This window comes from Oenanthe melanoleuca, chromosome 4 (genome assembly GCF_029582105.1).
Source record: "Oenanthe melanoleuca isolate GR-GAL-2019-014 chromosome 4, OMel1.0, whole genome shotgun sequence".
In the NCBI taxonomy this organism is placed as follows: domain Eukaryota; kingdom Metazoa; phylum Chordata; class Aves; order Passeriformes; family Muscicapidae; genus Oenanthe; species Oenanthe melanoleuca.
Genome location: NC_079337.1, coordinates 144,389 through 157,662, shown reverse-complemented (window position 1 = coordinate 157,662; position 13,274 = coordinate 144,389). Strand labels below are relative to the sequence as shown.

Below are 13,274 nucleotides of genomic sequence, written 5' to 3'. Positions count from 1 at the left end.
GATGTGGGCATTCGGCACAGAGCCTACAGCCAGCTTGCTGCAATGATGTGCTCCAAGTGAGGGACAAGTGACAGAACTGTCACAGTGAAGCCCTTGAAAGTGGGGGACAAGGAAGGAGAAGGAAGAGGAGTCCCCCTGCCCACCCTCTGAGTGTGCATGGGACTCACACCATGGAATGCTGTGAGACTGAACCCCAGCCAGGATGGAGCTGGGCCCGTGGGCAGGGGTAGCACACCTGCCTGGCTCTAGAACAAGAACACTTCTTCTGCCCACAGCACCTTGTCCCTCTTTTTTGCTGAATCTGACTCATGGGCTCCTGCTCTTTGTTCCAGGAGACCAGGCGCTGTGCTCTGCCAGTGAAGAAGAGCCTGGTCCTGCCTGGCCCTAATGCTGCCTTCTCTCCTCAGGGACGCAGCCCTGAAGCCCAGGACTACAAGCCACAAGTGGCCCTTCCAGGTGACAGATGTCCAAGCCTCGTGTGCAGGAGAGAAGGGCAGGAACTGAGGCACAGCACGAGGACTGGTCGGCAAAACCAGAAGGAAGGATCAGTATTCTGTGGTAGGTTCACAGCGTGGGGGCTTGCAACTCAGCAGTGTTGTAGCACAGAGGCCTAAGATTACTTCTTCTTTTGAAGCAACAAACAGTTTTAACTTGGGAAGCTGGTTTCTGAATCAAGGTTAGGTTTTTTTAAAATAAGAAAACCAGGAACTTTCTTCTTACTGATTTCTAATGCTCCTTTTCCGCAGGGAGGTTCACCATATAACACAAAGTGGATGTAAGGTGATTAACAGGAAGCTCCCTGGATTTCTGTTGTGCCTGTGCTGTGGAGAATGAGAACAAGCGAGGCTTTTTGTTCTCATCTCAGGATCCTCAGACTGTGAGGGTGCAGATGGGGGCTGAGATTTCCTGCCCTTGGACAGCCAGGGGCCTGATGGGGGCCAGCGGTCACAATGGCTGCAGCACGCTCAGGTGAGAAGGGCAGTTCCTCTCTGCCCCGCATTCCACAGGCCCCAGACAAGAACAGGAACCCAGACCAGGGAAGCAATCTCCATTTCCCAAATCCTCCCTGCTGTCTTTGAGCTGGATGAATAATAAACTTCCCTGCTCCTCCAGAAAGGAATGGCAAGAGGCACATGACCAACACTTCTGCAGCTGCTGGGGTGAGGATAGAGTGCACTCAGATAAAGACATGGATGTGTGCAGGGATTATGAAAAAACATAGGGATTTCCAACCTGAGAGGCCATAATGGAGTACAAATACCAGTTTTACTGAGAGCAGTTTTACAGTGGTCCTTGATTTCAGGGTAACATCTGCACACCATTAAGGCCACCCCAATCCCAGTAACAGCACCGTGCTGGTGCTGGTTGCCTTGTGTGCATCCCGCACAGGCGGGGCTGTGCCCAGGGGAGCCCCAGAGCTGGAGCTGCTCTCCCCAGCCCTTTCCTGCCCAGAGCTGCCTCCCCATGACTGAACCTGATGGCTCTGTGTTTCCCACCCCTGGCTCGGTGCAGGGGCTGCTCCCCACGGTCTGTACTCACCACTTTGCAGCAGAGGGGCCAGAACCACCAGAGCAGGCCGAGTGCCACCAGCAGCAGGAGGACAAGGACGGCAACGAGTGCTGCCATGCCACTGGACTGCAGAGACAGCGGGGACAGTGTCAGTGCTGCTGCACACTCACCCCAAACACCCCAAACAGTTAGTTCTGCTCAGCTCAGCTCAGCTCAGCTCAGGGCCTTCTTTCTCATGTAAAACTCACACAACTGATAGCCCTGAGATCAGAACTGAGGAAAAGACAGAATCCATTGCCTGCTAAGGACTGAGCCACCAGACACAGTGGGTAAGAGGTGCCCTTCTCCCCCATGAGGACACGGCTCTTACCCATGGACTGGGGAGCACACCGGGAGAGTTTAAGGTGTCTCTAGGAGCAGTACACCTGTGAGGCTCTGAGGCTGATCACCCACACTCCTGCACAGACTGTGGCACACTGACTCCCTGCAGCCATGCTGTGGGAACCTCGAACTGAAGGAGAGAGTGTTCCTGCTTCCAGCAATACTCGTCGGGCAGAACTGAGCAGCCCACCTCCCATACCTCCAACCCACTTCCTGGGGGTGTCTTTATTCCTACACTTTAGGCTTTTAGAACAACACTGCAGAAACACAACAGCATCCCTAGGAAAATAAAAGCTTTTCAGACATCAGCTGGGAAAAACAGAGAGACCCAGGGAAACTGCATGAGCTATCCTGACCCAGAGGTGCTCCTGCACATGGGGGTGGAGCAAAGCTATCTCCCAGGAGAAGTGCAGCACACAGGTACAGTGGGTGCCTGGGTGCCTAACCCTGTGTGGCTTTGTTTGTTTTCACTGCAGTAACGTGTGTTTGTTGGGAGGCTCTAACTTGTAACTCATCTCCCAGTCAGCCGTCAGCTGCTTAGCTCCCAGAATTAGTGAGCAGTTCTAGCAGTGACCCATTTCTTGAGTTGCCCATCTGCTACTATGGAAACAGCAGTTCTTGTGTGGAGCCGCCTTTGCTGCAGCACAGGCCAAGAGCAGAAACCAGAAAGAGACAAAAAAGGCTGCTGAGAAGCTCTTGCTGCTGCTGGGCACATCTGTAGCTCTCTACTTCCTGCCAGGGCAGGCCGTGGGCACAGAGAGCGGTGCTGCCATGCAGCACAGTGGGAAGGAAGGCCGTGCCCAGCACCTCGCTCTGAGCCGCTGCGCGCCAGGGCTTTTCAGTTCCCTCTCCGTGCACTCCTGGCAGCTCTTACAGGGGCACCATGTACTGCTTCCCTGCGAGGGCTGAGGTACAGGCTGCAGCTGGGCCACCCTGCTTGGGTGTATGGCTGGCACGCTGTGACCGACAGAGGCCCTGCAACAGAGAACTCTGGTTTGTGCTCTGTGTGTTCCTTCGGCTCCCAGCTCAGTCAGGCTTCCCCGCCTCAAACTGCAGGGCTGCACTGCATCTCTGATCTCTACAGCTGCACCAATGGTGAGGTTTTTAACTAATAGAATAAAAATGTCTTTTTTTCTCTTTTCGGTTACTGATCTGTGAGCAAAGAAATCCTGTTGGGAGCAATGTGTGCTGATGGGCAAAAGAGATTCTGTTCTCTCCGTGCTCCATGCCCAATGGAAAAGCTGCCCTTGAGTCACACCTGGGGCAAGACACATTTAAAGGCCCACATGCACAGCAGGTGCTCAACACTGTAGGCTTGTGTCTCCCTCCACAAATTCCAGCTGTCCTGTGTAGTACAAAAGGAATTAAAGGAGAGCAAATGTGAGAGTAGAAAATACACGTATTAAGTCAAAACAGTCACTGGCTGCACAAGTGTGTGGTTTCTCCCAGAAGCAGCTTGCCACGCTTGGCCCCCAGGACATGGTACCTACAGTGAGCAGGGCTCTGAGGGGCAGGAAGCCTCCCAGTACTTGGAGTACAGCTTGGCACAGGACAGGAGAAGTAGAGGTTCTGTGCTTAGAGGTCTTGCAGTGGCAAAGCCCAAAGAGAAATGGGGGTGGGGATTTTACAAGGCGTTATGGAAGTCCTGCACTTACGCACTCCGAAGCAGTGATGGTTAACGAGCTGGACATGAAAGACTGGCCTTCATTCAAACTCACCAAAACCTCCAGGGTTCTGCCAAGAGACAAAGAAGAAGCATGAGCAGCCATGGAACAGCCCAGAAAGGCTCACACCCACTCCGCAGGCACTTGTACCTGGAGCCTCTGCTCCACAGGGAGGGTGCTCAGGGGAAATGGAGGCTTGTGTTTATTCCTATTTGGGAGTAAGTTGGGTCTCCTTTACAAAGAGCTGGCCAAGTAAAGAATACCCCTTCCCCACTCCACAAAGCAGAAAATAGTCCCAAAAGTTCTACATAAAATAAACTCAAGTTCAGCTGTAAAAGTAGCATTGTTTTGTCTGTTCCATAAGCATCTCCGTAGTCACACGCAGACATTATGGGTAAAGATGTCGCGTAATTATAAATGGTCAGGACTTGCTATAAATAGCCCCGAACACTGCATACAAATGGTATGTGGTTTACATTTTACAAATTAACCCTACAAGAAAACAACACATGGTGGATGTTAAACAGAAGAAGACTCCTCAGCTTCTCTGGCTTGGATTCCCAGGATTCAGACAGTTTATGTTATGCATAGATGCAATTAAATAAAAATGTAGATATCCATGAACTAAAATGATTAATCATGTACACCGTTCTTACATGTCATGAGTTTTTATTCTGGCACAAACACTGTAGTCAATATGGAGTTCAAAGCTATTTTAGCTAATTTGGCTAATTTCTTCTTCAGTTTTAGCAAAAATGAAGTGAGTTGCTTCCACTAAGCTAATTTTTAAATGATCTCTGTTCTGAATAATTGATCCAACAGAAAGAATAATGCTAATTTCCTTCTAATTGGAATTCACTGGTCAGAATCAATAAAAAGACCAAAACTATTTGATTCCGTTGCAGAGCAATAAATCAAACCACAGTGAAACTTTGATCAGTGATTACTTTTTTTAAGATGTGGTTTTTTACTATTTTTAATTCCAACTATTATTTTCAGCATTGTAATGGGGAATGGTGAGGGAAATTCCAGCATGAGGATTCTGCTCAGGTTTGGCCAAACACTCCTGGAACTGCAGGGCAGGAGGGTTTCCTGCCTCCCTTAGGGGAGAGGAGGACCCCCAGGAAGAGCTGCTGGCACACTACTGCAGCTGCCCTGCCAGTCCTCTAAGTCCTGCCTGGAATGCCACTGGTGGGGAATGAGGCTGCTCTGGTAGCAAGTGGAGCAAAACAGGGGCGTGAAACACACCTGGGTAAAACACGTAAGGCACACTAAAGAAAAGGATCATTCCCTGGCATCCCGGGGATCTTGACATATCCTTGAGCTCGCTGGATTGTATGAAGCACTCTGTAAAACAGCAAAGATTTCCCAGTGGACTGGAGCCCACTGTACACCTGGCTGTTTGTATCACAGTAACTGTTCCTAGGTGTAATAGGCACTAGCTGGGACTGCATTCACAGCCCTGGTGCCCTGTGGTGCCATGTGCCACCCCACACTCCCGCTGTGGGCACACTGATGGATCCCAGGGAGCAGCTCACTGAGCAATCAGCTCCAGCACTGACATACTGCAGGGGGGCAGCCCTGGCCTACCCACTCCCAGCCTGATACATGGCTGCAGGCATGAGCCACCGGAGATGTCACTGGAGCTGATCATACCCGCTCACTTGCACCAGCCACAGAGTGAACTCATACAGATAATTACCTCATCTTCAAAAGATGAACCTGTCAACACACAAAAGCACACCCTCCCTGAGACTGCCAAGGCTCTAGGGGACACCAAATACGTTCTCTCATTTCTTGAGCAGCCACCTGTTTGCTGGGCTGTGGGTACTGGTGATTCATACAGACACTGCCTCTTAAACAGGTAGTCCCAGAAGGAGGTGTCCTGCTTCTGCTACTCCACACACAGCTCAAAGACAGGCACAGACACAACAGACCCTGGTGTTCACCAGCAACCGGCCACGCGTGTGTGCTTTTAGCTCAGAACTCTGCCAAAGCTAAACATTCTGAGGAGAAAAGGACAAGCGGCATTGATCCCATGTCTCAGGCCCCTGCATTTCCCACTGGTGATTGCCAGGGCTGTGCGAGGGCCGAGTCCCTCCGCAGAGCTCAGCACAGGCGGGTCGGGAGAATGCTGCAGTGCCTGCAGGCAGGCAGCCCTTGGGCACAGCCCTGTTCACAGCAAGGGTGAGGCTGTGCTACCTCTGCACCAGCACAGGTCCCAGCCGAGGGCAGATCTCTGCTCAGTGCCACAGAGTGGGCCGTCCCCTCAAGAGCTGGGCCGTGTTCCATCCCACAGCACATCCTGCAGCCTGGCAGCAGGAACAGGCAGAGCTGAGCAGCTCCTCTCTGTGCAGCTGGCACACAGGGCTGCAGGGCCAGGCTGCAGGGAAAAGGCAGCGCAGCTCTGCTCAGACCTCCTCCAAAGCCCAGCAGTGCCCACACGGCAGCCAGCGGCTCTGCAGGGCTTGGAGCCAGGATGCTCATTTCCATCCTCTGCTCCCTTGCGACACCACACCTGAGCGAGGTGCAATCAGAGAGCTGGGACAGAGCACGAGTGCAGCACAAACCCCACTGCTCTGCCTCTGCTGCAGCCCCACCTGTGCACCTTAGGAGGTCTGCACTTCAAACCCGTTCCACTGTGCTAAGAAAAACTGCCTTGTAATTACAATTCATGGCCCTTCCTCCATGTGGAAGGGATTTTCCTATCCTTTGTCTGTGCAATATCGCTTCTTGGATGGGAACCAATCCTGGAAAACTGAAGTCTGAAAAGAGCTTTTTAAAAATGTTCTGATTTCTGACCAAAGGTAACCACAAGACTCTTGCAACTTGAAGCTGTGTCAGTCCTGGCCCACTGCCCATCCTAACACACAATTTACCCAAAAATGTAACTTGAGGAGACCAAACAGTTGCAATTTCTTCTTCCATCGTGCCCACTGCTGGTTTATTGTGACAGCAGAAAGATGTGGCCCAGTGCCATATGTCCCTGTAACTCTGGTCTAAAGCCTCCCATTCCCTATGAAATACAACTGACATTTCCATCCACAGTAACCTATTTGCAAAGTATTCATTTGCTCCTTACTTTATGGGAAGCTACTAAAAGACTGCCATTTTATGACCTATTAAAAAGATGAAAAAATTAAATACAATTGTGAAAGACATTTGCTGGAGGTAATAAATAATTTACCTCCAATTTTCACACACTGAAAATTAAACTGGCAACTGCTCAAAAAGTTACTAAAATTACGGTGACAAAGGTACTTCAGAATCAACTGCCTGCACTAAAATAGCAAAAATGCTGTACATAGGAGGAAGGCAAAAAATAGGTCTGGATATTTAAAGGGCACTTTCCCTTCCAACAGTGCCTTCATGACATAATGGATAGCTTTGTAATACAGGCTTCATTTGAGCAAGCTCACTCGGATGTCTTTGGCCACTGCTTGCCAGGGTACAATTAACACGTAGCCCTCCATTCTCCCTGAGCCAAGCAGAGAGGAACCGTTCCCTGCTCTCTGTTAACAACACTCCTGGAGCACAGAGATGACTCTGCATCCAGGGACTCATCCCTGCACAGGAGGAGGCAACACTCAGATGAAGGGATTTCCAGCCCGGGCTCCTGGCTGTGGTGCTCTTGGCAGACCAACAGCCCCAGCTGCACAAGGACAGGGACAGCTCTCCTGGAGCAGGGCTCCAGCCCTGCCTGTCATGTTTGGTGCAGTCCCACTGTGCCACAGGTCAGCTGTGCTCGGGAGCACTGGGACCATTCACTCAGTGGCAACCGTGCTGAGGACAGGACATGGTCTCCAGTGAGAAGAAGTGGGCAGAGGTGTTTTCTTCCCATCGGTTGCACAGGCACAAAAAGGAGCACTGAGTATTTTCCTGAGCCAGACCACTCATCCTGGAATTCATTATGGTGTTTGAGGATCCTGGTAAAGAATTAGTAGAGACTCTTCTTCCTGCCCTTCTTGGTGTAGCTTAGCACGGAAATCAATCGAGATGATGGTTCTTTAGGACTCCCTCTTGTTACCTCAGAACCCTCTAGCTTTTCCAGCCAATATGCTGTCTGTCTGGGCCTGACTTTGCAAAGAATGGGACACAAGTGCAGAGACACAACCTTTCACTGCTGCGAACTCCTGGGGATTGTGAGAGAGCTGGAAGCCAGCGAGGAACTGGCTCTCATCTTGTGGAATCCTAGGAACCTGCAGTAGCAGGGTATGAAACATCATTATTCTGTTAAATTAGACTATTAATTCAGCTGGGGATGCTATGGCCAGTGCATAATGTGCAGCACTTAGTTCTGCTCACACAGCCCTCACTAATGCTCTGGGAACACTTTGTGCCCTAGGAGGGACGTGAAGGACTGTGCCAGAAATTACTACTGATCTTAACACCATATCCATATGGCTGAGAGGCCTGTTAGCCTATACAATTCATTGAAGATGTTTCCATCTGTGAATAAGTCCCATTATACCCTAATTGTGTCAGACTAAATGTATTTCTAAAATATTTGCACAAGTTAATATTTATAACAGACATTAAGCCTAATCCAGCCCTATTTCTGGCTCCCCCCCACCTGAGTTGATTTCTCTGGCTATTTTGAAGGGGGGAGGTTGTCCCATGTGAGCAAAACACTGAGAACTATACTGTCTTTTATTTTTGTTAGGACAAAATATTGTGTAGGGAAATAAAAGACAATGCCTACTTAAGCTCAGTGAGGTTGCAATGGAAAAATCAGTGAAGGTGGGAGCAGCTGTGACCCCTTTGTCTCCCTGCCCTGGGCTGCAGGGGAAGCCCAGCTGTTTGCAATGAGGGGTAATGCCACTATCCCATCCAGGTCAGGCCTGGCCATGGGCACAGCAGCATGGGGGGTATTGCCTTCACCTGAGCGCAAGGCTTTGCAAGAAAGAGAACAGCAGGGAACAGGTGAGAACAGTGATCTGGAGCTGGCATCCTACAGTTGCTGAGCAGCAGCAAGTCAAAAGGGAGAAACAGAGGTGGCTTCCCTTTCTGCTGATGCTGGGAATGGCTGTATGCCCCATGCCAGAGAACTGCTGGGCCACTGGCTAGCGAAACTAGAAGAGGAATAAGCAGCTGAGAGAGCCTAGAGCTCATCCTGGGGGCGGGGATCTCCTGCAGCAGCCTACCTGCTCCTTTCCTCGGTGTGTCTCAAAGGACAGCTGGCTTCTCAGAGACACCTGGGCTCTTTGTGCTTTTGCCTTGTCAAAACAGTGACCAGGGTTATGTGGCACGGGAAATATTTTAGTCAACATGATGCCTCTTAACTTGCAAATCCTATCAAAGTCTCCTTCTAATTGGTACCCTTGTCTCTGAACAATGTTTATTTTCCAAGTGATATGTAGTCACCATGTAGGTTTCAGACTGAGAATGAGGCTTGGAAAATTGGTCCTTAAACCCATGTTTGCATGCTGACACCAGCTGCCAAGCTCCCTAGTGCCTCAGCACAGCACTGCCCCTTCCGTTAGCGAGCAATTCAGCTCTGTGGCCAAACAACACCCTTGTCCGCACTGCCACAAAGGCTGTGCTAAGGCTGCTTAGTGAACAGAACCAGAAAGAGAACAGAAATGCCCAACGCAGCCACAGCATATTAATCCTTGAGTGACCCTGAAAGACATGTGAGACTGAGCTGCAGCTTGCAAACACTCTGCCTTTGCTGACAACAACTTTTCTAAATTGTTACCTTTCTCAGCAGAGGAAGAAAAAGTGACAAAACAAAAATAACAGTACTAAACGTAGCCATAACAAGCAACAGTAGCTTTCTCTTCCCTCCGGTTTTCAGCCACTCAGTTCCCCGTTATCAGGAAACTCACTTAAGCTCCACCCACTTTTCTCAGCACTCATTCAGACAGGCAAAGGGATGTTCTGCACAATTCCATGACCCTGACGAAGTTCTGGGCCTGTCTAAGCAGGCGATGCCCTGTGTGTGTACCTGTGTGCACTGGGAATCATAGGGGTTTGTGTACTTCAGTATTTGTGGGCAGCTTCTGTGGGAGAAACACCTGGGGTGGTTGTCAGGGCCACATTTTAAATGTGAGTTTGGGCTTTGTGATAACACAGGCTTTGTCTGTCTGTATGGTAGAACACGGTGAGACAAAGGCGAGGTGTGACTGAGGTACCAGCTAACCGAGCCCTGCAGAGGGGTGTTGGGTGAGCACCCAGTGAGTTCCAGCGTTAGATGTGTGTCTGGGCAGTGGGACTGCTGGATGAACCCAGCTGTGAGAGGTGTGGCTGGGCTGTGCTGCCGACACTGAGGCAGGAAGACAGGACAATGGCTGCTATGTCAGGTGTCATTTCAAGCTTGTCCCCTGCCTGCTTTTGAGGCTTGCAGTGTTAGAGGGAAGTCCAGTTGTGCCATGCTGACATGAGGCACTGACTCTTGGTGTGAGAATGTCAGTGTGTCAGCCCGAGCACTCGAGTGCGTCCTCTGAGAGCACTAACGGTGCCGGATCGGCTCACATGCTATTCAGCTATTTATTTTGTGTTTGCTTGAAGAATCAGGCCAATGTTTTTGAAAGCATATTTAACTATACCATATGCCTACTTAAATCATCCCTATCAAACAAGTTGTGGGTTGCTGCTCTGGTTCATTCTGTTCTGTTTTCCCTCCCTTCCCAATGTGTTTATGTGTATTTATCCAATTTGCTCTGTTCCTCGTGCCAAATGGCAGGTCTGAGATCCCAGCCAGGCAGGGGCAGCTGTGCTATTGTTGGTGTCTGACAAAACAGAGGTCATGGGCTGGGCCTGCAGCTCTAGCTCTAATGACAGCTCGTGTTGGACATTATGGGGACAGTCAGAGTGTAATCAGGGTTCATGGACCCTCAGAAATAGGAATAAACCTTAACTTGTCCCTTGGGAACTAAGAACTCATGTCTCACTTTTAACATGTAATTCCTGTGCAAATTAGCCTCTTGCAAAATATTCTGCTGTTTGTTTACTTTATTACCATAACTCCTTCCTCTGTCTGGAAAACACCCAACTTTAAACAGCCCCACCACAAAAACCCAAAACCTGAAAAACCAAGCAACAATCTAGTTGGAAGAAAGGGTCTCGGCTGCATGGAACTGATCCTAGCTGTTCTCACTTCTAAGATTGATGAGAGTTATAAGCTCTGCCAACCTAGGAAGCAACTGCCCACAGAAAGGAGTAGGCTTTTGTCCTCCATAGGCCCTTCCCTCCCTGGTAGGTTGTTCCAAGTTCAGCCCAGCAGTTCCAGGCAGCGATACAGCAAGGCATGATCATTCCCAATGCCCTCTGTTCAGCAGGAGATCAACCTGCAGGGCCTGGGAATTCTAAACTCCCTGCTCCTTGGGTGGCCTGACACTTGATCCCCTCTCCTGCTGCCTTCCAGGCCAGAGGGCAGGAGTCTCTAAGCTACTGGAAAGGGTGTTCTGGGAGCTGCATGGCAGCTCTGAGGCTGCAGGGGCTGGGCAGCTGAGGAGAGGAGGCACAAGTCCCTGGAGCCACTTGGGGAGCATGCAGCTGCCACGAGGCTGCCTGGCTCCGGCTGCGGCACTGCCGTGCTGCTTGCCATGGAAAAGGGAGCGTGGGGAAACAGCACATCTGTCACCCACACACAGCCACAGCCTCCACTCAGGGCAGCACCAGATGTGTTTATTCAAAGCATGTACTAACTAGCTACTCCATGGCTTAGAATTATTAGCCACAAGTTAATTAGGCAAACATATTCACCATCAGTCAACTCACAAAGCATTGCTTCTTCAGCACTGCTTTTACTTCCTAAGTGTCTTTATCTAGCACAGGAAACAGGAGGGAAAACTACAAATTCCATAAAGGAGCTACAGCCAGAAATGAATGGGTGAAAGGTATTCAGAGTGTCCTAATGAATGCTAGAGTGCACAGGTAATGCTTTAGCTGAGTGCCTCTCCATTCTGCCAGCACAGTGGCACAGGGGAGGGAGCAGCAAGACTTAGGAGCCTGCAGCAGATGGGGAAGAAAAGGGAAGTAACAGTGGAAAAATTATTCCTTGGTATAGATACACCAAATTTGCAACAACTGGCTTCCCTGATGCTGCATGTACTGGGTATGTGCCTGGCATCCTTGTTGCTTGGCATCCTGCCTGCACGATGAATGTGGGACCACCATTGTCCCAAGGAAACGGGCTGTGGCTCCCCGAGATATGAGACTCAGAAGCAGTTAATCAGTTCCTGGACCCCAGCTCACAGCAGCAGTGAATGGAGCAAAGGCAGAAGAGAATCTTCCTTTGGGTCGTAGGAAAGTCTGGATCCCTGGTTAGGAGCCTGCCATTGATAACCACTCTGTAGAACACCTTCCAGCTTCTCTCCAAAGGGACAGCTGTCAAGAAACCCAGTGAGGTAATCTAAAGGATGGACCCACAATAACTTCATCTTCTCTGTATCTGGCTGCTTCATGCATCCACACCCTTCCCCTCAAATCTAGTGCTGGTATTAACATAAATGACACTTGGAAAACGGAAAGCAAGTTTCAAGGTACCCCTGTTCCAGTGTCATGGAAACATCATGCACCTAGAAATCCTAGAGCCCCTAGAGCTGCATGTGAGGCATGTGATGACCTCCTGCATTGCTGTGTGCCTTGTGCCAAGTGAACTGCCCCAGACTCCATCAGCTCCAGGAAACTGCAGGTAACCAACAATTTGGCGATATAGGAGTAGTCATTTTCCTTCCTACCACCCAGAAAATAATTCCTATTGAATCTTTGCTCTTTAAGTGCCACCAGCTGTTGTTTGTGTTGGACAGGATGTGATGTAGGAAGTGATAAATGGAAGCCAAAACAGCAGCACTTGATTAGAGGGCATATAATAGCAGTGCTGTGGCCTGTGCCACCTTGGCATGCAAGGTGATCATCAAGTCGAGGTACCTGTGAGAGCAGTTTGACTTACACTCAGGTTTAGGCTGGGATTTGCCTTTTTTGGCTCTGTTATTCCTTAAGCTTCCGAGCCCAAAGAGAAGGATGCTGCACACTTCTGTCATAGCAAAACCTGAGTTCAAGTGCAGGATGCATAAACATGGAAGCTGGCCAGCACTGCAGCTGTATGGAAAACAGACTTCTGTAGTTGCCTGAACTATTTTAAGAACAATGACAATTCCTCAGCCTGTTGGTTTGGTCTGAATAATCCACTGCCTAGCCTACCTCCATCCTTTCCTGCCTGGCTTAGAGGAGTCTGCACAAGATGTTTGCAGTACGCACCATCAAATCCTAAATGTTGCTGCGATATTCCAGTGAGAAATGAGAGTTCAAACAGACTCTGAGATAAGTAGTAGTCACGTACCTATTAACTAGAAGTGTTTCAGTAAAAGTGTTTTGCTGTGCTAGTTTAAACTTTAGTTATTGTCATACACTCCCCTAATAAAAGCGAACTTGTAAGTGTTCAAGCAGTGTGAGAAATGCCAGTTTTCCTGCTGGCCTTTCTGTGCAAGGCACAGGGGTTTCACCAATGGCTCACCAGAGCAGGAGGCGGCTGGAGGTGAAGCCAAGCCTCCAGACAGATTGTTCTGAATGCAAACTCACAGAACCTAGGGCAGAAGTGAGAGAACAAAAGCAAAGCTAGCAAGGAATGTAAACTGTTTTTCCTGTACTAGTGCTCAAAGCGACAAAGGCTCTGATTGCTTTCCAAGGCACAATGACTACAGTAATGGAGAGGTCACTGCCACCTCAGGTTTGGTTTCAGTCTCTCCAGCTGTGGCAGGACAACAAATCCAAGCC

General features: G+C 49.7%; 1 protein-coding gene across 1 annotated transcript in view; it reads right to left on the bottom strand.

Annotated features, from left to right (window-relative positions):
* The window catches only part of ANTXR2 (ANTXR cell adhesion molecule 2), a 76,681-nt gene that overhangs the window by 31,996 nt on the left and 31,411 nt on the right, over positions 1-13,274 (bottom strand). The window contains exons 11-12 of the mRNA XM_056489570.1: positions 3,546-3,624; positions 1,540-1,635 (exon numbers count right to left, since the gene is read on the bottom strand). Of these exons, the coding sequence (XP_056345545.1) occupies positions 1,540-1,635; positions 3,546-3,624 (175 nt within the window). The remainder of the gene's footprint in view (positions 1-1,539; positions 1,636-3,545; positions 3,625-13,274) is intronic.